Source organism: Orcinus orca, chromosome 16 (assembly GCF_937001465.1).
Source record: "Orcinus orca chromosome 16, mOrcOrc1.1, whole genome shotgun sequence".
Taxonomy (NCBI): Eukaryota; Metazoa; Chordata; class Mammalia; order Artiodactyla; family Delphinidae; genus Orcinus; species Orcinus orca.
The window spans coordinates 81376660-81402172 of record NC_064574.1 but is presented as its reverse complement, the minus strand read 5'-3'; the positions used below and the strand labels follow the sequence as shown (position 1 = coordinate 81402172).

The 25513-nt window shown below is 41.5% G+C and overlaps 1 protein-coding gene and 1 long non-coding RNA gene across 7 annotated transcripts in view; both read left to right on the top strand.

Annotated features, from left to right (window-relative positions):
* Positions 1-25513, top strand: part of LAMTOR4 (late endosomal/lysosomal adaptor, MAPK and MTOR activator 4) — a 57199-nt gene that overhangs the window by 18532 nt on the left and 13154 nt on the right. For 4 of the 6 annotated variants that reach the window (XM_033426507.2, XM_033426506.2, XM_033426504.2 and 1 more), the window contains 3 exons: positions 22419-22547; positions 23230-23310; positions 25198-25315. In XM_033426507.2, coding sequence (XP_033282398.2) covers positions 22419-22547; positions 23230-23310; positions 25198-25315 — 328 coding nt within the window. Of the gene's footprint in view, positions 1-22418; positions 22548-22571; positions 22716-23229; positions 23311-24872; positions 25055-25197; positions 25316-25513 lie in introns of those variants that run through there. The other 2 variants (XM_004268888.3, XM_033426509.2) reach the window with 2 other exon arrangements.
* LOC117200947 (uncharacterized) lies at positions 23317-24679 on the top strand. The gene is made up of 3 exons (XR_004482778.2): positions 23317-23696; positions 23730-23970; positions 24164-24679. It is a non-coding gene; the product is annotated as an uncharacterized LOC117200947 (long non-coding RNA).

Below are 25513 nucleotides of genomic sequence, written 5' to 3'. Positions count from 1 at the left end.
CAGCTCTACGTATACATATATCCCCATATCTCTTCCCTCTTGCATCTCCCTCCCTCCCACCCTCCCTATCCCACCCCTCTAGGTGGTCACAAAGCACTGAGCTGATCTCCCTGTGCTATGCGGCTGCTTCCCACTAGCTATCGGTTTTATATTTGGTAGTGTATATATGTCCATGCCACTCTCTCACTTTGTCCCAGGTTACCCTTCCCCCTCCCCGTATCCTCAAGTCCATTCTCTAGTAGGTCTGCATTTTTATTCCTGTCCTGCCCCTAGGTTCTTCATGACCCCTTTTTTTTTTTTTTTAGATTCCATATATATGTGTTAGCATACGGTATTTGTTTTTCTCTTTCTGACTTACTTCACTCTGTATGACAGACTCTAGGTCCATCCACCTCACTAAAAATATCTCAATTTCATTTCTTTTTATGGCTGAGTAATATTCCATTGTATATATGTGCCACATCTTCTTTATCCATTCACTTGTTGATGGACACTTAGGTTGCTTCCATGTCCTGGCTATTGTAAATAGAGCTGCAATGAACATTGTGGTACATGACTCTTTTTGAATTATGGTTTTCTCAGGGTATATGCCCAGTAGTGGGATTGCTGGGTCGTATGGTAGTTCTATTTTTAGTTTTTTAAGGAACCTCCATACTGTTCTCCATAGTGGCTGTATCAATTTACATTCCCACCAACAGTGCAAGAGGGTTCCCTTTTCTCCACACCCTCTCCAGCATTTATTGTTTGTAGATCGAATATCCAAAGTAATCTTGAGAAAGAAAAACGGAGCTGGAGGAATCAGGCTCCCTGACTTCAGACTATACTACAGTAATCAAGGCAGTATGGTACTGGCACAAAAACAGAAATATAGATCAATGGAACAGGATAGAAACCCCAGAGATATACCCACGCACAAATGGTCACCTTATTTTTGATAAAGGAGGCAAGAATATACAATGGAGAAAAGACAGTCTCTTCAATAAGTGGTGCTGGGAAAACTGGGCAGCTACATGTAAAAGAATGAAAGTAGAACACTCCCTAACACCGGACACAAAAATAAACTCAAAATGGATTAAAGACCTAAGTGTAAGGCCAGACACTATAAAACTCTTAGAGTAAACATAGGCAGAACACTCTATGACATAAACACAGCAAGATCCTTTTTGACCCACCTCCTAGAGAAATGGAAATAAAAACAAAAATAAACAAATGGGACCTAATGAAACTTAAATGCTTTTGCACAGCAAAGGAAACCATAAACAAGACAAAAAGACAACCCTCAGAATGGGAGAAAATATTTGCAAATGAAGCAACTGACAAAGGATTAATTTCCAAAATTTACAAGCAGCTCATGCAGCTCAATATCAAAAAAACAAACAACCCAATCCAAAAATGGGCAGAAGACCTCAACAGACATTTCTCCAAAGAAGATATACAGACTGCCAACAAACACATGAAAGAATGCTCAACATCATTAATCATTAGAGAAATGCAAATCAAAACTACAATGAGATGTCATCTCACACCAGTCAGAATGGCCATCATCAAAAAATCTACAAGCAAACTCTATTTAGTATCTAACCTCCATAACACACTAAGTTCATCTAACAGAAAATAAAAATATATGTATTTAAAAATTGATCTGAAAGAAGAACATAATAACTGGAACAGAAATAAACAAGTCCCAAAAGAAACAACCATAACAATACTTAATTTTGGAAATGTAATTTTCCCTAATATAATTAATTTATGTTTATGATTCATGAACTGTTCCTTAATTTTCTGCTATAATTCTGTACCATTTGTGTAACAAGCAGAAAAGTTCCAGTTTATGGGAATTACAAGAAATAGAGGACAAACTAAATGCCACCATAAGGAAGCAATCAGAAATATCCAAAGGTGGAACATTTGACAGGACAAATGGCCCTGGCTTTTCCATACAGCAGGGCCAAGAAAAGAAAGGACTGGCCTGTATTTCAAAAAAAATCAAGGGGCAGAACACCAGATCCTGGAATGGATGTGGATTTGCAAAAACAATTGTATAAACTCTTGAAGGACAATTGAGCAAATTTGATTATGAACTGAGTATTAGATGCAAAGAATCTACTTTTGGTTATGTTTAAAGATATTCTGTTTTTTTTTAAAGGTATATACTGAAATATTTGGGGGTGGAACATCATGATGTCTGTAATTCATTTGAAAATACTTAAGCATGTGAAAATAAAGTAAAAAGTAACATGTCTATATGCTAATGGGAATGTGATGGAAATAAGGCTATTGAGAAGGAAGATGATTTAGGAGGGAGAGGGGAAAATTGGTCGAGTGATGTTCTTTTTTTTTTTTCTTTTTTTTTTCGAGTGATGTTCTTGAATAGGCAAGAGGGAATGAGGTTTAGAGCTGAAGTGGAAAGACCAATTGTATTTGGGAGCATGGAAAGTTTTTTCTTCATTTTGCCCAAGAAAATAGGTTAAGTCATCAGCTGAGTGTGAAGATGAGGAAGATTTCAGGAGAGAGAAGTACGGTGGGATGAGTGCAGTGGCTCTAAAACTTCAGTGTGCATGAGTCGTCTGGAGAGCTTGTTGAAACACAGACTGAGCTCCTCCCCAGGATTTCTGATTCAGTAGGTCTGGGGTGGGGCCTGAGAAGTTGTATGTCTAACAAGCTCCCAGGTGATACTGATGCTGCCGGTCTGGGGATCACATTTTGAGAACCACCATGATTATTGTGCAGCATTAGGCCCCCTTGAGGTTTTAAAGTGAGAACATTCAGTGTGGTTGAACTTTTTCTTCATGCATGTTCAGCTGCAGAGCTGTAGTTGAAAAAGAGGCAGAGGGTTGCATGAGACAGAGATGATCACCAAGATCGTCACAGAGCTGGCTCCTTATTGCTCTGGACTCAGCCCAAATGAAACGGCCTCAGAAGCATCTTCCTCCCTCCTCATCATCTTGAACTTTCACATTACTTTTTCTCACAAATTTTTTCATTCTTCGGAGTCGTATGTATATTTATTTTGTTACTTGTTTCTGAGTCTTTTCACCAGAGTTTATGCACCACAAAACAGGAATCTTTTTTTCTTGTTGGTCACTGCTGTTTTCCTAGAACCTAGAACACTGCCTGGACATCACAGGTGCTTAATAAGTATTTATTGATGAAAAGTAGAAAGAAAGAAAAGAAAAAGAAAGAGAGAGAGAGAAAGAAAGAGAAAGAAAGAAAAGAAGAAAGAAAAGGAAGAAAGAAAAAGAAAGGAAGGAAGGAAGGAAAGAGAGAGGAAGGAAGAAAGAGAGAGACAAGGAAATATGAATCACTATACAAGAAACTAAATCACAGTATTAGTTTTGACTATGAAGAGAAAAATATACAATTATAAAAATATATAATTATAAAATATATTAGACACAGATTACTATGTCTAAAATTAATGTAAATACATTAGAAAGATGGGAAGCAGGGGCTAGCTAGTTGCATTTTCTTTTCCTGAAGACAGTGTTTCCCAAATTCCCTGTTTGGACCATGAATAGGTTGTGGTCATTGGAACTTGGGCAGTGAAGATGCATACCATTTCCATGCCTGGACATCAAACATCTCATGCAATCCTTTGTTCTCTGTCTCTCTGTCTCTCTGTCTCTGTCTCTGTCTCTCTTTCTCAGCTCATCAGTGGGCTGGGTGCAGAGGACAAGTAGTGACCTCTGGGGAGGCCCTAGGGGACAGTGGAGACATAGAATGAAAGGGACCTGGGTTCTCGAGTAGCAGCTTGGAGGACAGCAGTGTGGAAGGCTGCTCCCAGACACTGGCTGGACTTCAGATGAGTTCAAAATAAACTTTTGTGTCAAACAGCCACTGAAATTCCAGGGCTCTTTTTATTACTGCAAAAAAGAGAAATGTCAAAAAAGGGATTCAGGGCTTCCCTGGTGGTACAGTGGTTAAGAATCCACCTGCCAATGCAGGAGACATGGGTTCGAGCCCTGGTCTGGGAAGATCCCACATGCCACGGAGCAACTAAGCCCGTGCGCCACAACTACTGAGCCTGCGCTCCAGAGCCCTTGAGCCACAACTACTGAGCCCACGTGCCACAACAACTGAAGCCTGCGCGCCTAGAGCCTGTGCTCCATAACGAGAGAAGCCACTGCAATGAGAAGCCCGCGCACCGCAACGAGGAGTAGCCCACGCTAGCTGCAACTAGAGAAAGCCCGCACACAGCAACGAAGACCCAATGCAGCCAAAAATAAATTAAATAAATAAATAATAATAATTTTTTAAAAAAAGGGATTCATTAGGAACTACTAGTGTATCAGTCTGTGTCCAGTCAGGATAAAGAAATCACACATTAATTGGAACAGGGAAAGTTAACATAAAGAATTATTAACTGTAGAAGAGTAAAGAGAATTCTAAAGAATACTGTAGCGATGAGGAAGAGAACCTGAATTCTGAAATAAATCTTTAGCTGATTTGCTCTAAAGTGGTATTCATTCCACTCTTTATTCCATCTGCTGAATATTCTTAAAGAATATTTCCATTTGCAAGATATCTACTGGGTTCTTTGTAGGGTATAAAGAATTCAAAGTAAGATATACACTAATCAAAATAAAATTGACTCCAGGAGGGATCTGAGCTTCTGTTCCCACCTGGCAGTGAAACAGCAGGAAAAAATGGAGTGAAGAAATGCTGGTTGGCACTGCACTCCCCCACCCTGATGTCAGTAGTGCGAAGTGTGGACCTGAACTTCCCCCTTCATCTGGAGGCAACAAGGCCATGGGAATTGGTGCTCCACTTACACCAGGGTGGCATCAGCAGGGCCCAAAGGGAGCTGAACATCCCCCCCCAACCTGGACCTACATGCTACACCTAAACAGGGTGACTGCCTGCTAAATAGACCTGGGTCTCACAATATACTACCTAAAATGTCCAGTATACAAGAGAAAATCACTCATCATACCAAGACCCAGGACAATCACAACTTGAATGAGAAAAGACAATCACCCGGTGCCAACACCAAGATTACTCAGATGTTGGAATTATCTGATGAGGATTTTTAAAGCAGCCATCATGAGTGTCCATCCACAGACGAATGGATAAAGAAGGTGTGGTATATATATGTAATGGAGTATTACTCAGCCATAAAAAAGAATGATATGATGCCATTTGCAGTAACATGGGTGGACCCAGAGATTATCATACTAAGTGAAGTGTCAGACAGAGAAAGACAAATGCTGTATGATATCACTTATATGTGGAATCAAAAAAATACAAATGCACTTATTTACAAAACAGAAATAGACTCACAGGCATAGAAAACAAACTTATGGTTACTAAAGGGGAAAGGGGGAGAGGGATAAATTAGCTGAACTTTTCTCAAAAGCATGATAAGCAAGTGCTACAATTAGTCTGATGCCAACTTTACAGTTGAGTTCACAGAGATCATGGTCACTGAACAACTGGCTATAGCTTTTCTATTTTACCTTCCTACTCTTCAGGTACCTTCAAGACTTGTACTTGATTCTGGCTGCTTGGGATATACTTTTGTTTAAAGTAATCGCTATAGATATTGTGTCTGTTTTTCTTTTCTAAATGGGAGATAAGTCACAAGTCCTGTGATAGTTTTCTCTTTTCCGTTAGTCTTTTTTTTTTTTGGCTGTGCTGTGTCTTTGTTGCTGCTCATGGGCTTTCTCTAGTTGCGGCGAGCCGGGGCTACTCTTTGTTGCGGTGAGCAGGCTTCTCATTGTGGTGGCTTCTCATTGCGGTGGCTTCTCTTGTTGCGGAGCGTGGGCTCTAGGCGCGCAGGCTTCAGTAGTTGTGGCATGCGGGCTCAGTCGTTGTGGCTCGCAGGCTCTAGAGCGCAGGCTCAGTAATTGTGGTGCACGGGCTTAGTTACTCCGCGGCATGAGGGATGTTCCCGGACCAGGGCTCGAACCAGTGTCCCCTGCATTGGCAGGCGGATTCTTAACCACTACACCACCAGGGAAGCCCTGATTGTGGGTAACTTTTATTTTCACCTTTTTGCTTATGCATGTTTCCTAATGTTGCTACAATTCTTCTGTATTGTTTGGTTTTTAAAATAGGTTTTAAAATGTTAACTGCCTTCATCAACAAACCTCTCCATCTCTTTGCCCTAGGGATGCAGTTTCATTTAAGGACCCTACACAAAACCCATCATGCTTTCTTTTCCTTCCCATTTTTGCACGTTTTGGGCTCCAGTCTCCACTGTCCTAAGCTGCATCTAGTCCTAATGACAAAAGAATTAGATGTCACTATTTTCCTTAACCCCAAGACTCAACTTGTTTCCTTTCCCCCTTACCTCCTCTGCCTTCATTTCTCCAAGACAAATAACCTCAAATCCATCCTCTAGAGTTGTATGGTTGAGGAGCTAAATGTGACTATTGACTTAAGAGAAAAACAGAAATGAAACCCACCCCATCCCTTCCTAATTCCTGAATATTTTACTTCTTCCTTTTTTGGGGAGAGGTGGATGGGTGGGGGTGGTCTTCTCCTTTCACAATCTTTTTTTTTCCTTTTCTCTGCAAAGAAATACATAACACACCTCCACCACTCCCCTCAAAAATCCTGGATTCAGGTCATACCCACTGTTAATATCTAGCTACTTACTGCATATCTTGCATAACTTGCTTAACTTGTTTATTCTGTAATGAAATTAATCATACCTACCTTATTTACATTACAAAGTGGTTGAGTTGGTAAATATAACCTGAAAAAGCTCTGAAGACATAAAATGCACATTACAAATTCTGAATGAGGCATGATTGTTTGTTCTTTTTCTCCTCCTCTTATTCTTCTACTTCCGGCCTCCTTTGATTACTAGTTAGGTTTTCTTCCTTTTCTGCTCTTTCTCCTTTCCTCTTTCTCCCTCCTCATCAATCTCTTTTCTTATTTATTTATTTATAAAAATTGAAGTATAGTTGATTTACAATATTGTGTTAGTTTCCAGTGTAGAGCAAAGTGATTCAGTTACACATATATATGTATATATCTATATTCTTTTTTTTCAATTCTTTTCCATTATAGTTTACTACAAGATATTGAATATAGTTCCCTGTGCTATACAGTAAATCCTTGTTGTTTATTTTATATATGGTAGTGTGCCTCTGTTAATCCCATACTCCCAATTTATCCCTCCCCGCCCCCTTCCTCTTTGGTAACCATAGTTTGTTTTCTATGTCTGTGAGTCTGTTTCTGTTTTGTAAATAAGTTAATTTGTACTATTTTTTTGATTCCACATATGAGTGGTGTCATATAATATTTGTCTTTCTCTGACTTACTTCACTTAGTACAATAATCTCTAGGTCCATCCGTGTTGCTGCAAATGGCATTATTTCATTTTTTTTATGGCTGAGTAGTATTGCATGTATGTATGTATATATACATATGTAAATGTATATATATCTTCTTTATCCGTTCATCTGTTGATGGACACCTAGGTTGCTTCCACGTCTTGGCTATTGTGAATAGTGCTGCTATGAACATTGGGGTGTATGTATCTTTTCTTTTTTTTTTCCATGTTTAAAAATACATTTTAATATGAGAAATAAACGACATCAAAATAACAATAGTGGGGCTTCCCTGGTGGCGCAGTGGTTAAGAATCCGCCTGCCAATGCAGGGGACACTGGTTCGAGCCCTGGTCCGGGAAGATCCCACATGCTGCAGAGCAACTAAGCCCATGTGCCACAACTACTGAGCCTGTGTACCACAACTATTGAAGCCCGCACACCTAGAGCCCGTGCTCCACCACAAGAGAAGGCACCACAATGAGAAGCCTGCGCACCACAACATAGAGTAGCCCCCGCTCGCTGCAATTAGAGAAAGCCCACACACAGCAACAAAGACCCAACACGGCCAAAAATAAATAAATAAAAAATAAATTAATTAACAAAAATAATAATAGTGATTGTAGTTGAGGTCTTGGGACTGTTGGTGCCTTTTCTCCTAATTTCTAAGTCTTTTATAATATGAACAGATTTATTTTTTTCACATGTATAAGAATTTTATTGTTGCATTGTTTTTTTAAATTTTTATTGGAGTATAGTTTCTTTTGGAGTATAGATTTACAATGTTGTGTTAGTTTCTGCTGTACAGCAAAATGAATCAGTTATACATATACATATATCCACTCTTTTTTAGATTCTTTTTCCATATAGGTCATTACAGAGTATTGAGGAGAGTTCCCTGTGTTATAAAGTAGGTCCTTATCAGTTACCTATTTTATATATGGTAGTGTGTATATGTCAATCCCAATCTCCCAATTTATCCCTCCCCCGCTTTCCCTCCTGGCAACCATAAGTTTTTTTTCTACATCTGTGACTATTTCTGTAGATAAGTTCATTTGTATCATTTTTTTAGAATCCACATATAAGCAATAGTGCATGGTATTTGTCTTTGTCTGACTTATTTCACTCAGTATGACAATCTCTAGGTCCATCCATGTTGCTGCAGATGGCATTATTTCATACTTTTTTATGGCTGAGTAATATTCCATTGTATATATCTATCACATCTTCTTTATCCATTCATCTGTCAATGGACATTTAGGTTACTTCCATGTCTTGGCTACTGTAAATAGTGCAGCTATGAACATTAGGGTGTGTGTTTATTTTCAAACTATGGTTTTCTCCAGATATATGCCCAGGAGTGGGATTGCTGGATCATACAGTAGTTCTATTTTTATTTTTTTAAGGAACCTCCATACTGTTCTTCCAGTGGCTGCACCAATTTACATTGCCACCAACAGTTTACTGAGGGTTCCCTTTTCTCTACATCCTCGTCAGTATTTGTTATTTGTGTTCCCATTCTGACAGGTGTGAGTTGGTATCTCACTGTGGTTTTGATTTGCATTTCCCTGATGATTAGTAATGTTTAGCAGTTTTTCATGTGCCTGTTGGCCATCTGTATTTCCTCTCTGAAAATGTCTATTCTGTTCTGCCCATTATTTAATCAGGTTGTTTGGGGTTTTTTTTTGGATATTGAGCCCTATGTGCTGTTTGAAAATTAAGCCCTCGTCAGTCACGTTGTTTGCAAATATTTTCTCGCATTCTATAGGTTGTCTTTTCATTTTGCTTATGGTTTCCTTTGCTGTGCAAAAGCATTTAAGTTTAATTAGGTCCCATTTGTTTATTTTTGCTTTTATTTCCATTACTCTAGGCAATGGAGCCAAAACGTACTGCTGCTATTTATGTCCGAGAATGTTTTGCGAACATTCTCTTCTACGAGTTTTATGGTGTCCTGTCTTATATTTAAGTCTTTAAGCCATTTTGAGTTTATTTTTGTGTATGATGTGAGGGAGTGTTCTAACTACCCACCTCTTTTCATTTACTCCTTCTGCAAACATAGATCAACGGCTGGGTCAGGCACGCTGCTAGAATGCTTTGAAGAGCTCAACGCTAAAGCGGGAACCCAGCTTACAGACTAGTAGCTGCAGTATGATGCTGTAATTTCTAGAATAGCACAGAGGACCCTGCGATTAATTCTGGGCACAGGAGAGTCTTCCCAGAGGAAGTGGTGGTTTGAAGAGGGCTTTAAAGAATGAAATAGTTCACAGATAGGCAGAGGAGGGAGGGAAGAGCATCCCAGACAGAAAAGCCACCTGCAGAGAGAGAAAAATGGATAATCCCAGGAAGACAGAGGCAGAAGATGCAGCCAGAATGGAAGATTACAGCCAGATCAGGACGTATTTTTTTAAACCTGACTAGAGAGTTCAGACTTATAACCGAATTCAGATTTTGCTAGCTTTGTTTTCGTTGTGGTCTTGGGAGAGAGCTTACAGGATCACTGAGAGGTCTCCCTATCAGGCGAGAGGGGGTTGAAGGGCACCAGCTGTGTGGGAATAATTAGCATCTTCTCATCCCAAACACTTCCCAACCCTGACCTACTCACCCTTTACTTCTCTCTTGCTTTGTTTTTCTCCCTCCTCTCTACCCTACTCCCTCTCCTTTCCCTACTGCCCTTCACCACTCTGGGCTCTCAGTGCATTTGGGGCAGGAAAGCATGATCAATAGCATTAGGAATTCTGTGCAAGTGCACTGGTGCCCACGTGGTGGGTGTGAAGGGGAGGAGGTAAAACGGGTCCCCCACCGAGGATCACAATTACTCACTTGGTCATGGGGGGAAGTGAAATAAAGCACAAGGAAACAAAAAATGAGAGCAACGGGCATGGGATTTGTGGGAGGGGTTTTCCTACCAAAGAGGCAAGAGGTAAATTCATGTCCACGTTCGAATTTTTTTTAATGTATGAAAAAAAAGTGGGTCTGAATTATGGGTTTTGAGAAAGTAAAGTTTCCTTTGCTCCTGCCAGGGTCCTGAGCAGCTTCTCAGAGTGATTCAGGGCCATCACCCACCACCCCAGGATGTCCCCCAATTGTGACAGGCAGGACCAACTATAAAATTTCACTCAGAACATGTATTCTCAACAGGAGCAGTATCATCTCCAAGGAGATAAAAGTGGTTTGGGGCGGGGGGCAGGGAGTGAAAAGAACCTTGGATATTATTGTACATCGGTTAGTGGCCCTCCAAAGGGCCACTGTACATAAACAAATATATGTTATATCTGTGGTATTAAGATTTTATGAAAGGATAGCCATTAGGAAAATAAAATTGTCTAGAAAGTTTCCTAAGGGGCATGATAATTTTTAAAAAGTTGACAACCACTAATTCAGAGGAAAACATCAAATTCCTACATATGCCCCTATGAGATCGGGCCCATTACCTCCCTGAACACAGAAAGTTCCACACTGGCCTCTCTGCCGATTCTCCAGTACATCAGGCACACACATCCGTGCGCACACTGAGCCTTGGCATTATGTTACCTCTGCCGCGGATACTCTGTGCCGGGTTTCCTCCAGGCGAACTTCACCTCCTTCCAATCTTCGCTCGACTCTTCTCAATGTCTCCTCAGAGAGACCCACCATGACCACCCTCTTTAATACTGCAGCACACTCTGGATCCCATTTGCCCTGATCTACTTTTGCTTTTTTTTCCCCATAGCACTTATCATCTTCTTTTCATACATTTAATTCATATATGCCATGTCCACGTATAAATTAGTAAGATTTTACTAGACATTGCATGTTAACTTTTTTGCATCATTACTGCCTATATATTTTAACTTTACCAACAACAACAGACAACAGCAACAAAACCTTCTCTAAAGACTACGGACAGTGATAAGACAGAGCAGTCGTCACTTTGCTATGCTCAAGTATATGGAAGTCTTCTGTTGGTGATGAAATACACAACCCTCTCCCCTCACTGAAGAGTATAGCCTGAAACAGAAATGGAGCAAGTTAAAAGATAATACAAAATGACATGCAGTTTTAAGACAACTAAAACTAGATGTAGGTCCAAAGTCGTTAAACTTTCCACCAACTGGTGATGACTGGCTGTGTCAGAATCATCTCGGGGAACTTTTGAAAAGAGTGTCCTGAGACACATTTCCCAGTTTTCAATTTTAGTATTGTTCAGGGTGGGAGCAGAGCTAGTCTCAGGTATTTCTAGCACACAACAGATTCAAGAACTACAAACTCCATTTTATTAAAGCATTTCTTAAAATATTTATTTATTTGTTGTGCCGGGTCTTAGTTGTGGCAGGCGGGCTTCTTAGTTGTGGCATGCATGTGGGATCTAGTTCCCTGGCCAGGGATTGAACCCGGGCCCCCTGAATTGAGAGCACAGAGCCTTAAACACTGCGCCACCAGGGACATCCTACAAGCTCCATTTTAGAATTAATCAGAAGCACCACAGCACAAGCCAATTTAAAAATTTACATGAGATAAGGACCCAGTTTAGTAGCTTTTCACCGAGTCACTGAAGCAGACATAAACATTTTCTTTACACAGGACTACATAGATAGGTGGAACAAGATGAAAAGGAGGCCACTTGCTACAGCAACTGATGGCAGTGTTCTACCGTCTCATTTCCCTGGTCCACCAAGTAGGTTCTAAAGCGATGCATTATCGACTTTTCAAACAATTAGACTGAGTGGAACCATAGCAGCGAGGATGCATGCTGCTTCTACCAAATCCACAGGGCCCCGAACACTGGTGACACCAGTGCACCTATATATTACTGAAACAAAAGTACCAAGAAATAATTACATAAGACGCACCGATAGCTTCTGTGTGGGGCAGGGCTGGGGCCGTGGGGGGAGGTGTCAGTGATTAATGTTGATCCTGAACCACTGAAGGGCTGCAATCCAGAAAAACAGACCCATTTCAATACTTCACTTCATAGGTAGGAAAACACGAGTCTGTAGATACGCCATTTCACTATCTCAGTTAAATCTTCCGTGTGACATTTCGTTTACCAAACTCCCACCATGAAATCTCTCTACAACATAACCTCAAATGATGTCCATCTCCAAGCTCTGCATTCTCTTCCTGCAGAGGCTGGCTTCCACCAAAGGACCTAGAACAAGGCCACCAAACCTCTCACCTTACAAGCCCTGTTGCCAAAGAAAGTGACCCATACTTTCTCCTCGAGGGCAAAAATTCTAAGACAACATAAGCTAGGTAGATCATCCATTACATATGCAATCAACTGGAGCAGTTGCACAGGAATGTCCATTCTAGCCATAAGTAACCAGGAGGAAAAATAGAGCATGGGGCAGACAATGGATAGATGTACACTAAAAATGATAAAACTGTTTTTAGAGACATTTCTCTTGGCTATAACAAATAATTTAAAGTAGGCTGCTTACAGGTAAAAATCACAATGAACAGCATTATCAATTAAACAATTCCCAAAGCTAGTGATTTTAGCTAAATAATTATACATTGGAACCTTCTAAGAAGGCTGCTAATAAACTAAACTATGTCAAAATTTGCAGTTTTACAGTCAGACTTGAAAGCCAAGGTAAGCAACTACTTTGTATAGCTATTACCTCTGATCAAGGCATAAGAATTCACTCAGATAACATTCATAACCTACCTAAAAATAGGATAGCTCATAATTTTTCTGAACTGTTCTTCCCTGCTGTGGACAGCCCTTGATCTCTGACTATAAAGCTTGGCAAACTTTGTCAAAAGCTGTTAGTTTTATAAGTTACTAAAAACCTCTATAAATAAAGCCTCATTTCTCAAATCTGGACAGTTCTCTCATTCTGAATGTCTAAACATTTAGGTCACAAATTGAAATACCAGTAGAAAAATATTCGTCTTTAGGCAGGTTGTATAGTTACCACATGGCAAGAAACTGACAAGAAAATGTAAACATTCAGAGCATAAAAATACTTCAAAGCATTATGAACTTTGAACTTAGTACACTTTCCTAAATTTTAGTATTTCCAAATACAGGAAAAGCAGACTGCTGTAGGATCTTAGATGATTTAAGCTAACTTAATAAATGAATGAATCTTTTCCAGTCCTGGGAAGCGTATAGTCCTAGAAGGAACTGTAAATTCAGTTGAGTGTGGAAAAAAAGTATGTGGCCAGGGCTGAGGATGTGACTCATGACCACATTACTAATTCTGTCTGGGACCCCTTCCTTAGGGTCATAAGAATAACTAGAAATTGAGGCATGTTAAAGCTGTATCTGGAGCCTAGCCAAAGCGAGAGGGATTCTTTTCTTGGGCCTCATTCATGAAGAGCCCCAAATGTAGGTTTTGAACAGTCCCCGAAAGGGGGTTGGTCATATTTTCAGCCAGAGACATGCCCACTATAAAGGAAGGAGACTTTCAGCCTACAGTTTAACCGGTGTCTCATTACAGCATCCTGCCTCAAGGATTAACTTTGTAAACCCTGCAATTATTGCATGACTATCAAAATTATAAAGGTTTGTAATGTCTCCCTGTTAAAAGCATTCATTTGTTAAATGTATCTAGTTCAATCGTGCCACAATTTTGGAACCCTGCTTTTGCTTCTCTTTGGTTTTCACATACTACTAAATTTGAGAAATGGAGGTGGCTTGGGCTTTAAGAGAGCCTGCATAGGTCACATAGTCTTGGCCCCTCTTGGCCACAGAGAACCAAGGAAGTGGACTCTGCAACATTACATGGCGCTTGCAGGCTGCCAGGTCCCAGTCCCCAAATGCCTCCTACCCTTCTGGTTCCCCAAGCTTCCTCCAAGATATGTTCTTACAAAGCACATTCCTTCCCTTTTGCTCAGTTATCCCATAATACTCCTGAGTAGGGGCAGGGGTAAAAAAGGGAAAGTGGGAAGGATCACTCAGGAGTGCTACCTGTGATACTGTGATTTATGATAAAAAATATATATTTGGTCTTTGTCCCATTTCTGGCACAGAGCTCCTAAAACCCTTAGAGTTTCCTTAAGTGAGGAGAGCAACAAAGGTGTCTTTCGTTATGTTGATGAGGTGACTCTGAGGTTCTGGACTGGTTGTCATTGGAGCCAACCAAGGGATTAGGGGGTTGGAACTTTCAGTCTCACCATCCCCACCTCCTACACCAATGGTCAATGATTCAATCAATCATGACTGTAAGGAAGTCTCCATAAAAACTCAAAAGGACGGGATTTGGAGAACTTCTGGGTTGGAGATTCAGGAAGAATTGTTCACTCAGAGAGAGGATGGAAGCTTCGCTGCCCTTTCCCCATACCTTGCCCTGTGCCTCTCTTCCATCTGGCTCTTCCTGAGTTCCATCCTTCTATGATAAACCAGTGATCTAGCAAGCAAAATCTTTCTCAGAGTTTTGTGAGCCACTCCAGCAAATTAATCAAACCCGAGGAGGGGGTTGTTGGAACCTCCAATCTAGAGCCAGTTGATCAAAAACACAGGTGTTAACCTGGGCTTTGACTGGTCTCTGAACTGGGGGATGGGGCAGTCTTGTAGACTGAGCCCTTAAACTGTGTAATTTGATGCTATCTCTAGGTAGACAGTGTTAGAATTGAGTGGAATTTTGTTGAATTCTCAGACTCCCAGCTGGTGCCCCAAGAATTCTTTGTTAGTGTGGGGACCGCCCTGCAACACACACACATAGCAGTGAAGTCCAAGAACACTTTTACAGGCCCAGGTATGAATGCTGCCATGAAAACTATCACAGCAAATGGGCACCCGCCCTCTTGGGGTTTTGTGGCTGTGATGGTTCATTTTATATGCCAGTTTGGCTAGGTTGTGTGCCCAGTTGTCTGGTCAAACACCAGTCTAGATGTTGCTGTTGAAGGAAACCAGAATACGTTGCCCCAAAGTCTGCCTCTTTGACATAAAAATTACTTTGCGCTAAAGGTATTTTTACCAGTAGGTGCAAGAAGGATGCTCTGACTCTCCCCTTTTTCTTCCTGAAAGCAGGAGATAAGACCTTCATATGGAAGATGTGTCCACCTCCTACCAGAAGGAAAGTAACATTCTTATCATCAAGGATGGGAAGTTAAGACTTGGAAAATTCTGTAAAACAGACCTTATTAAAATAATTCCTGTCTTTCCACAGTTTAGTTGCTTTTCCACAATCACCTCTTTGCTCAATCTGGTATAAAAGCATGTAGGTTTTACCACTTCTTTGGCAGAAACATGAAAAACAAAGCTATGTATTATTTAGAAATCTATCTCAAGATGATAAAGAAGATCAAGGAAGTGACAAAAAAAATTTGAAATAGTGGTTACTTCTGGGGTAGAGAGGGGGATGGGATAGAGAGACACACAAAGGGTTTCAAAGAGTTGATAGTTGCTATAGACTGAATGTTTGTGTCTCTCTGCATCCCCAACCTGCCAGATTCATATTAATCCTTAATTTGATGGTATTTGGAGGTGGGGACTTTGGGAAGTGCTTAGGTCATGAGGGTGGAGCCCTCATGAATGGCTTGAACACCCTTGAAAATAGACCCGAGCGAAAGACTTGTACTCAGAAAACTATAAAACACTGATGAAAGAAATCAAAGATGACATAAACAGATGGAGAAATATACCATGTTCTTGGATTGCAAGAATCAGTATTGTGAAAATGACTATACTACCCAAAGAAATCTAATGATTCAATGCAATTCCTATCAAACTACCAATGGCATTCTTCACAGAATTAGAATAAAAAATTTTACAATTCATATGGAAAAACAAAAGACCCCAAATAGCCAAAGCAATCTTGAGAAAGAAAAATGGAGCTGGAGGAATCCAGCTCCCCGACTTAAGCTATACTACAAAGCTACAGTAATCAAGACAGTATGGAACTGGCACAAAAACAGAAATATAGATCAGTGGTACAGGATAGAAAGCCCAGAGGTAAACCCATGCACATATGGTCACCTAATTTATGACAAAGGAGGCAAGAACACACAATGGAGAAAAGACAGCCTCTTCAATAAGTGGTGCTGGGAAAACAGGACAGCTACATGTAAAAGAATGAAATTAGAACACTCCCTAACACCATACACAAAAATAAACTCCAAATGGATTAAAGACCTAAATGTAAGACCAGACACTATAAAACTCTTAGAGGAAAACATAGGAAAAACACTCTTTGACATAAACCATAGCAAGATCTTTTTTGACCCACCTCCTAGAGTAATGAAAATAAAAACAAAAATAAACAAATGGGACCTAATGAAACTTAAAAGCTTTTGCGCAGCAAAGGAAACCATAAACAAGATAAAAAGACAACCCTCAGAATGGGAGAAAATATTTGCAAATGAAACAATGGACAAAGGATTAATCTCCAAAACATACAAACAGCTCATGGAGCTCAAAATCAAAAAAAACAAACAGTCCAATTAAAAAATGGGTGGAAGACCTAAACAGACATTTCACCAAAGAAGACATACAGATAGCCAAGAGGCACATGAAAAGCTGCTCAACATCACTAATTATTAGAGAAATGCAAATCAAAACTACAATGAGGTGTCACCTCACACCAGTCAGAATGGCCATTATCAAAAAATCTAGAAACAATAAATGTTGGAAATGGTGTGGTGATAAGGGAACCCTCTTGCACTGTTGGTGGGAATGTAAATTGATACAACTGCTATGGAGAACAGTATGGAGTTTCCTTAAAAAAACTAAAAATAGAACTACCATACGACCCAGCAATCCCACTACTGGGCATATACCCTGAGAAAACCATAATTCAAAAAGAGACATGTACCACAGTGTTCATTGCAGCACTATTTACAATAGCTAGGACATGGAAGGAACCTAAGTATCCATCGACAGATGAATGGATAAAGAAGATGTGGCACATATATACAATGGAATATTACTCAGCCATAAAAAGAAACAAAATTGAGTTATTTGTAGTGAGGTGGATGGACCTGGAGTCATACAGAGTGAAGTAAGTCAGAAAGAGAAAAACCAATACCGTATGCTAATGCATGTATACAGAATTAAAAAAAAAAAAAAAAAGGTACTGATGAACCTAGTGGCAGGGCAGGAATAAAGACGTACACAGAGAATGGTCTTTAGGACACGGCAGGGAGGGGGAAGCTGGGGCAGTGAGAGTAGCATGGACATATATAAACTACCAAATGTAAAATAGTCAGCTAGTGGGAAGCAGCAGCATAGCACAGGGAGATCAGCTCGGTGCTTTGCAACAACCTACAGGGGTGGAATAGGGTGGGTGGGAGGGAGGCTCAAGAGGGAGGGGATATGGGGATATATGTATGCATATGGCTGATCCACTTTGTTGTACAACAGAAACTAACACAGTATTGTGAAGCAATTATACACCAATAAAGATCTATTAAAAAAGAAAATAGACCCCAGAGACCTCTCACACCTTCCACCATGTGAGGACACAGCACAGATGTCATCTGTGAAATGGGAAGTGGGCATTCGCCAGACACCAAATCTGCTAGTGCCTTGATCTTGGACTTCCCAGCCTCCAGAACTGTGAGAAATAAATGTTTGTTGTTTATAAACCACCCAGTCTATTCTTTTATAGCCGCCTGAATGGTCTATGGCAGTAATATTCTATTTCTTAAGATCTAAGTGTCTCTCTCTCTCTCTTTCTCATTCTCTGTGTGTGTGCATACATACACACTGTTATTAATACATAAAAGATTCAATAATTTAAAAAATCTTAAAAAAATAAAGTAGGTCTTGTGACCCAGCAATTTCACCCCAAGGTATTTACCCAACAGAAATGTGTACGTATGTTCACCAAAAGACATGAACTGGATCATTCATGGAAGCTTTAGTCCTAATAACTCACAATTGGAAACTACCCAAGTGCCCATCAATGGTTGGATGGATAAATAAATTGTGTCACATGCACACAATGAAACACTATAGAGCAATGAGAATGAACGAACGAAACCCCCACATGGCAACATGAATGAATCACACAACCTTGATGGTAAATGAGAGGCGTCAATCACACAAGAGTACATTCTGTGTGATTCCATTTACGTCAAGTACAGAAATAGGCAAAACGACTCAATGCTGTTAGAAGTCCCTTTCTCCATGGGAGAAAGGTTGAGACTGGACAAGAAGGGTGCTTCGGGAGCTGTAATGCTGTTTTTTCATCTGGATGCTGGTGCATGTGCGTTCAGTTTGTGAAGAGGTACTGTGCTGTACATTATGATGTGTGAACTTTTCCTGTATGTATATTATGCTTGAATAAAGTTTTTTTTAACATCTTTATTGGAGTATAATTGCTTTACAATGGTGTGTTAGTTTCTGCTTTTGAATAAAGTTTAATAACAAAGTCCGGTGAGAGGATGTAGAAGGTCAGGGTGGTGGTGGGTGTGCTGTTTTCTATCAAGGGGACGGGATCAGGTTCTCGGATAAGGTGAAAACTGGACGGAAACCCTGAGGGAGTTCGCTGTGCAAGTATCTGTATACCTTGAGGAAGAATATTAAGAATATTATGATGAAGATAATGGGCACGATTAGATCAGTTGTGATACCTGAATCCTGGAATGCTAAGTAGCCTTAGAGACTGGGAGATGTGACACTGACATGGGAGAAAACTGATGACTATGAACAGTGCAAACTGGATGACACATAGCATTTGTAATAGCCACAATTTAATTTTTCGATTATGTAAATACACATAAAATGAAAAGAAAGAAAGAAAGAAAAAAGAATACGCTGGTGAGTGCTCACTGAGCTTATTTTAGACAATGAGTTCTTGAAGATGAGAACCTGGTCCACCTTGAAATTCCAGTGTCTACCTCAGTACCTAGCACGTTGCTAACCTACAAATTGAATATTTTTTTTCTATATTATTCCAGCTGCTCCCAGGATTTCCTTCTGGTTTTTAGAGACTTTTTGTTTCGGCCTCGTGGTCTCTAACTTAGCTCTTTGCCCTTTCTTCTTTTGAAAAGGAGGGAACAAATCGTGAGGCGTGAAATAACGTGTTTTTGTCCATCCCAGTGGCGGAGCTGGCCTCCTCCTTTCTAAGCCGTTTCCAAATGATCCCAACACCCCGTCTCTCAGCCTAGCAGAGCCTCCTGACTGGACACCACACATTTTAAAATTTACCCCCAACTCGACCCCTCCCAATGCACACACCTTGTCCCATGGGTCCTAAGGGGCTCATTTCTATTGTAGCACTTACTACACGTCACTGTGACACTTTGTTTGCCTGCCTCGCTCACTTACAAGCTGAGCAGTTATGGGGTCAAAGCACATGACTCTGACTCTTACCCTATAGTCTTTTTAAAAATTAATTTTTAAAAATTTAATTGCACTGTAGTCTTTGAAAAGTGTTGGTTGAAGGGGTGGGTCAAGGTTAAGAGAATCAAGAAAGGCAGACTTGGGGTTGGGAAGTTTGTTGATGGCTGTTTGATAGGGTAAGAATTGGTACTAGGAAAATAAGAGGCAAGGACGTCTAGTTTCAAAGCAAACAACAACCACCCCAAAAAAATCAGAATCGAAAAGAAAAAGAATGCTAACCGAGGCAGCAAAGATGCCAAGCCCACAGAAACCAGCCATAAGTTAACCACTGTATTAGTCAGGGTTCTCCAGAGAATAAGGCGAAGGGGGGTGGAGGGAGAGAGAGAGTATTTATTTTAAGGAATTAGCTCACAAAGTGTGGGGACTGGCAAGTCTCGAATCTGTAGGGTAGGTCAGCAGCCTGGAAATTCAGGCAAGAGCTGATATTGCAGTTTTGAGTGTGAAATCCACAGGGCAACAGGCCAGACTCGGGAGGGTTTCTATGTTATTCAAGTCTTGATGAGAATTCCTTCTTTTCCGGAGACCTCAGTCTTTTTCCTTAAGATCTTCAACCAGTTGGATGAAGCCCATCCACATCATGGAGGCTAATGTGCTTTGTTCAAAATTAAATACTCACCCTACCTTAGAAGTACCTTCAAAGTGTAGGGCAGGCAAATTTTTTTACCTCTACCCCCTTAGGGTTTTCAGCTGGGTCTGCGAATTGACATAAAACAGAGTAGCAGGAGAAAAGCATACAGGCTTACTTAGTACAAGTTTTACGTGACGTGGGAGCCCTCACAAGAAAATGAAGACCCAAAGAAATGGCCAGATCTATGTGCTTTTATACCAGATAGAACAAAAAGAGGTGATTGTAGAAAAGTAACTGAACTGTGGGGAGGCTAAGGAAAGAAAGGAATTATTTTAATAAGGTCTGTTTTACAGAATTCACTAGGTCTGGGTCTTGTGAGTGGAAACTTTGCTTCATTTTTCTTCATAGCACTTTTCACCACTTAATATATTTATCTATTATCTGACTCACCCTCTTCCTCACAACTTGAAAACAATAAAAAATATGTCTTATTTCTATTCACTGCTGTATCTTCAATTCCAAGAGAGTCTGGTACATAGAAGGTGCTCAATAACACCGGTTGAACGAAAGGATGAAAACCTTTGCTCCCTACATGAGTAGTATGATTCAAGCTGTTTGTGAAAATGAAACAATTCTAACGATGGCTGATGAGCAATGTCCTGTGAAAGTTTCCTCTGTGTTAAGTAAAAGGAGAACAGGGAATTTCTGAGGTAAAATTAAATGTAGCTTAAAAAAAAAAAAAGTAGTTGGCCAATGGAGCAATGGAAAAAGCATCAGCCTCAGCGCCAGCCGACTTAGACTGGAATCTGGCTCTGCCAGTCGCCAGCTGTGTGCCGTGAGCAAGGCTCAATCTCTCTTGTTTCCACTTCCTCATCTGTATAGTATCTGGGATGAGTGGGTTAGGCCGGTATACAGATGAAAACGCTCAGAACCAGTATGTGCAAAAAAAATAATAATAATTGGTACCACAAACTGTCATCAATATCTAAGGCCAGGGAAGGCTTTGCAAATCAAGCATCCCCACAGAACTTTCTCTACATCCTCCTCCAATTTAAATTTTATATTATAATCATACCTCATCTTTAAAAAAGGCATCCATCTTCTCTAATTAGTTTTCTCCTCAAGCAACAACACTTTGTTTTATGTTGTTGAAATATGATTCACATACTGTAAAATTCACCCTTTTAAGCTTCACCATGCAGTGGTTTTCATTACATTCACAAGGTTGTGCAACCATCATCACTCTATAATTCCAGAACGTTTTCATCACCCAAAAAGAATCTTCACACCCATTAGTCACTCCCCATTTCCCCCTCCACTCAGCTCCTGGCAACCACTAATCTGCTTTTTGTCTCTTTGGATTTGCCCAGTGTAGACATCTCACATAAATACAACCAGACAATATGTGGCCTTGTGTGTCTGATTTCTTTCACTCAGCATAATGTTTTCAAGGTTTATCCATGTTGTAGCACAGATCCGTACTTGATTCCTTTTTATAGCTGGATAATATTCCACTGTATGGACATGCCACATTTCATTTATCCAGTCTTCAGTTTATGGGTATTTAGGTTGCTTCCATTTCGGGACTATTGTCAATAATGCTGTTATAAACATTTGTGTACAAGTTTTGTGTGAATGTATGTTTTCAATCCTCTTAGGTATGTATTTAGGAGTGGAATTTTTAGGTCATATTTAACTTTTCTACATCTAATTTTCATTTATAAACATAGTAACTCTATATTTAACTTTTAGAGGAAACTTGTCAATCTGTTTCCCACAGCAACTGCACTATTTTACGTTCTTGCCAGCAATGTATGAGGGCTCCAATTTCTCCACATGCTCATCAAGTATTGACTGTTTTATTACTACTTATCATTTTCCCTCACCCACATTAACATTGCAGCAGCCCTAAAAACTATTTAAATTAAAACAAAAAATTTCTATGACACTCATATATTTAAAAATGACTCCAAGGTCATTTTCTAATTATTCCTGGCAGAGAATATTCAGTATTGCAGCTGCCTTGGCTAGCGAGGGATCAATGCACCATCACACCGTTTCTTACAGAATCCCGGGACAAAAAACCACTTTGGGAACAAATTTCTGTCTTAGCTGCCGGGAGTAGGCACAAGAGTAGCACTTGAATAGCTCTTCATCTGCATTTCACGTTTTTTTACTCTATTCTCTTACTGTCCCACTGCGGGCGGTCTAGCCCTAGGTGGAACCCGGGCCGCCTCTGTTGCGCAGGCACAAACCCTTAGCCCAACCTCCTCCCTCCGGCCCCGCCCCCCCAGGCCCGCCCCTCCGCCGACATGCCCCCCTATCTCGGCGCTTTGGGGCTGAGGGAAGAGGAGATGAATGTTAAAGAGGGTCTGCGGCCAATCCGCGTGCGCCTCCGGGAAGCGGCGCTCCACACTGGCAGAGTAAGTCTGATGACGTAGCCACTCTCCAATCCGCATTCTGGGGGCGGGACTCAAGTCGGGCGGTGCAAGGCAGGAGGAGGAGACCGCCGGGTGGAATCACGTCACCTGGGACTGGAGCCGGAAGCTACGTCTGGCAGTGAGCGCCCCCCGGCACCTAAGGCTGAGATGGTGAGTGAGAACGCATGCGCGGGACTACGCGCCGGGGGTTCGGTGTCCCTGCCCCCCCATCTCTTTGGTCGCCCAGTCCTGAGCCTGCACTCCGCCCTCACCTCCTATCCGACCCGGGACCGAGAGGGAATGGAGATGGAGGGGTGGCGACGTAGAGGGCTGAGCAGGGGACGGTGGGAGGGTGTACAGAGGCTGGGGAGTAATCTGAGGGGGAGCGGCGGGCCACAGGTGGAATTGGAGACCGGGCTGAGGGGAGTTGTCTGTGGGGTAGCAAAGGTGGGGTGTGGAAGGCCGGTGGAGCCCAGGGGCAGAGAGTGAGGACTGACGGAGGCTCAGGAAGATCAGTGTTGAAGGCCATGTAGAGGGAAGAGGGTCTGGAAGGGCCCTGGCTGGGGAAAGAGGCCTGGGGGGCCATTGTCAAGAGAGAGTCTTGGGTTTGCCAAGGGCTGTTCTTGGGTTTGCCAAGGGCTGTTCTCTTAGCCTGCTGCTCACTGATTGCATCTTTACCCACTAGACTTCTGCACTGACCCAGGGGCTGGAGCGAATCCCAGACCAGCTCGGCTACCTGGTGCTGAGTGAAGGCGCAGTGCTGGCGGTGCGTTTTGGAAAAGGGAGGGGGGGCTCCTCCAATACACATCGCCCGATGATGCCTTCTAACGTTGCCCAGTTTAACCTGATTTGTCTCTGTTCTTGATTTTTACCTGGTATCATGCCTGGCATATAGGAATTAAATTCAGGAATTAAATCAATTAATCTATCTCTGGAATCTTAGTCCTGTAACTGTTTTGAGGTAAAAGAGGTTTACTGACTTTACCAAAGCCAAAGTAGTTACAGGTTTGTTGATAACTGACATTACCTGAGTTATTCTTGAGTATGTCTTTATTTGGTATTTATTGAAGAGGCTTGGTATTTTGTTCTGCAGTACAATATAGTGTCAGTGCTCTAGAAGTTTTCAATCTAGCTGGAGAGACAAGGCTTAAGGTTAAAAGTTCAGCTAGAGAGACAAGGCTTAAGGTTAAAAGTTCAGCTAAAGTATTGCACGTGGTAAAGATAACTGAAGGAGTCCAGAGAGTGAAGGATTCAGCCCTTTGTGTTATAACTTGTGTTTTGGCAAGGAAACTTTCTTGGAAGAGACAAGAATTCAGCTGGCCTTAAAAGATGGATGGTTGTGAACAGGCAGAAAAGAAAGAGCATATTCAGGGCTGGGAGGTGGACATATTTGCAGGAGTGTGACATCAGCCTGTCTGAATTGCTGGTGGGTTTATGTTGAAAAGATTTGGAAGTGTTTGGGGGAAGAAGAGGATATGTTAAGGAAAGATCTGATTGTGGAGGACTTTCAAGGCTGGGTTAACACCTGTGGATTAATCTTGGGGGGTAATAGGAGCTTTGAAGGGTTTTTGAACAGAAACATGAGCTGATGAAGTGATTGAGCAGAATTGTTCTATTAGGTGTAAAGATGAGCCGGAAGGAGAGGGATTCAGAAGCAGGGATGCTGTTGCCAAAATCTAGGTGTGAAACAGCTGGTGGCAGTGAGAAGGAGCAAGGAGAGAGGAGATTTTTAAAGGAAGAATCGATATGTCTTCGTAATGACTAGAGATAGGTAATAGAGGAGATAACTTTTCCATGCTGTAAGACTTTGAACTCAAGCCTAGAATTATGGTGCCTTAACAAACAGGGACTTAAGAAAGGAAGTTGATTGGGGAGGGGGAGAGGTAAGGGGAGTTTTGGTGGCTTAACTTTAAACACTGAGTTTGATATAGAATAATAGCAATTAAATATATAATGCTAGGAGTTACTCTAAGCATCTTACTAATATGCTCTCGTAACCCTCACAACAAGCCCATAAGATAGGTATTGTTGTCCCCAATTTACAGATGAGGTAACTGAGGTACAGAATGTCCAAGAGAGCAAAGCGTGCTGAATTTGACTCAGTGGGAGGCCCATATTGAGGAGGTAGGAAGAGGAAGTTGAGATCATCACGAGAAAAGAGGAAGCCCAGGCCACTGTGACATCATTACCCAAGGGCTAGGTAGTAGGAAGAGGTTCAGGGACAAAGGGGATGTTATGTTTCAGATTCTGCAGACAGGGCAACAAACAGGAAGACTCAGGAAAAGATGGCGCCTGGGACAAGTCTGTGGTGGGTGGGCACTGATGTTTGAGAATGTGATTTTATCAAATAAGTGGGAACGGGGAGAGAAATCAAGATTCAGGGATTAGGAAAACAGCGTCAGTAAAGAAATGGATGAGAGTCACTGCTTCCCAGGAGGAAGACCGGTATTTTAAGGTTGACAAACAGGATGGCATCAAGAGGGGCAACAACGTCACAGGGCAGTTTTCAGGTGGGTCTTTCCAAAACCGGGGGTGACCTTGGGGTATTGGAAAGTGGAGGCAGGTACAAGTGCTAGAGCCAAAGTGTCCTTGGAATTTTCTCCCAATTCTGTTCCCTAATTCCTGCCATCTTCCCTCCTCTGTCTGCATGCAGTCATCTGGGGATCTAGAGAATGACGAGCAGGCAGCCAGCGCCATCTCTGAGCTGGTCAGCACGGCCTGCGGTTTCCGGCTGCACCACAGCATGAACGTACCCTTCAAGCGCCTGTCGGGTGAGCCCCTGGCCCTGGTGACGGTGTTGGGGGGTGCTGCTCCCCGAGGCTTCTCTTAGGGAAAAGCACCTGTCTCCTACCAGCCGCCCACCACCTCCCTGGGGTCCCTGGTTCTGGCCACTCTGTTCCCCTTGGTATTCACCCCTGCATCAGAATTATGAGAAAGCAAGAGAAGGGGATTTAATGGAGACCTCCCAT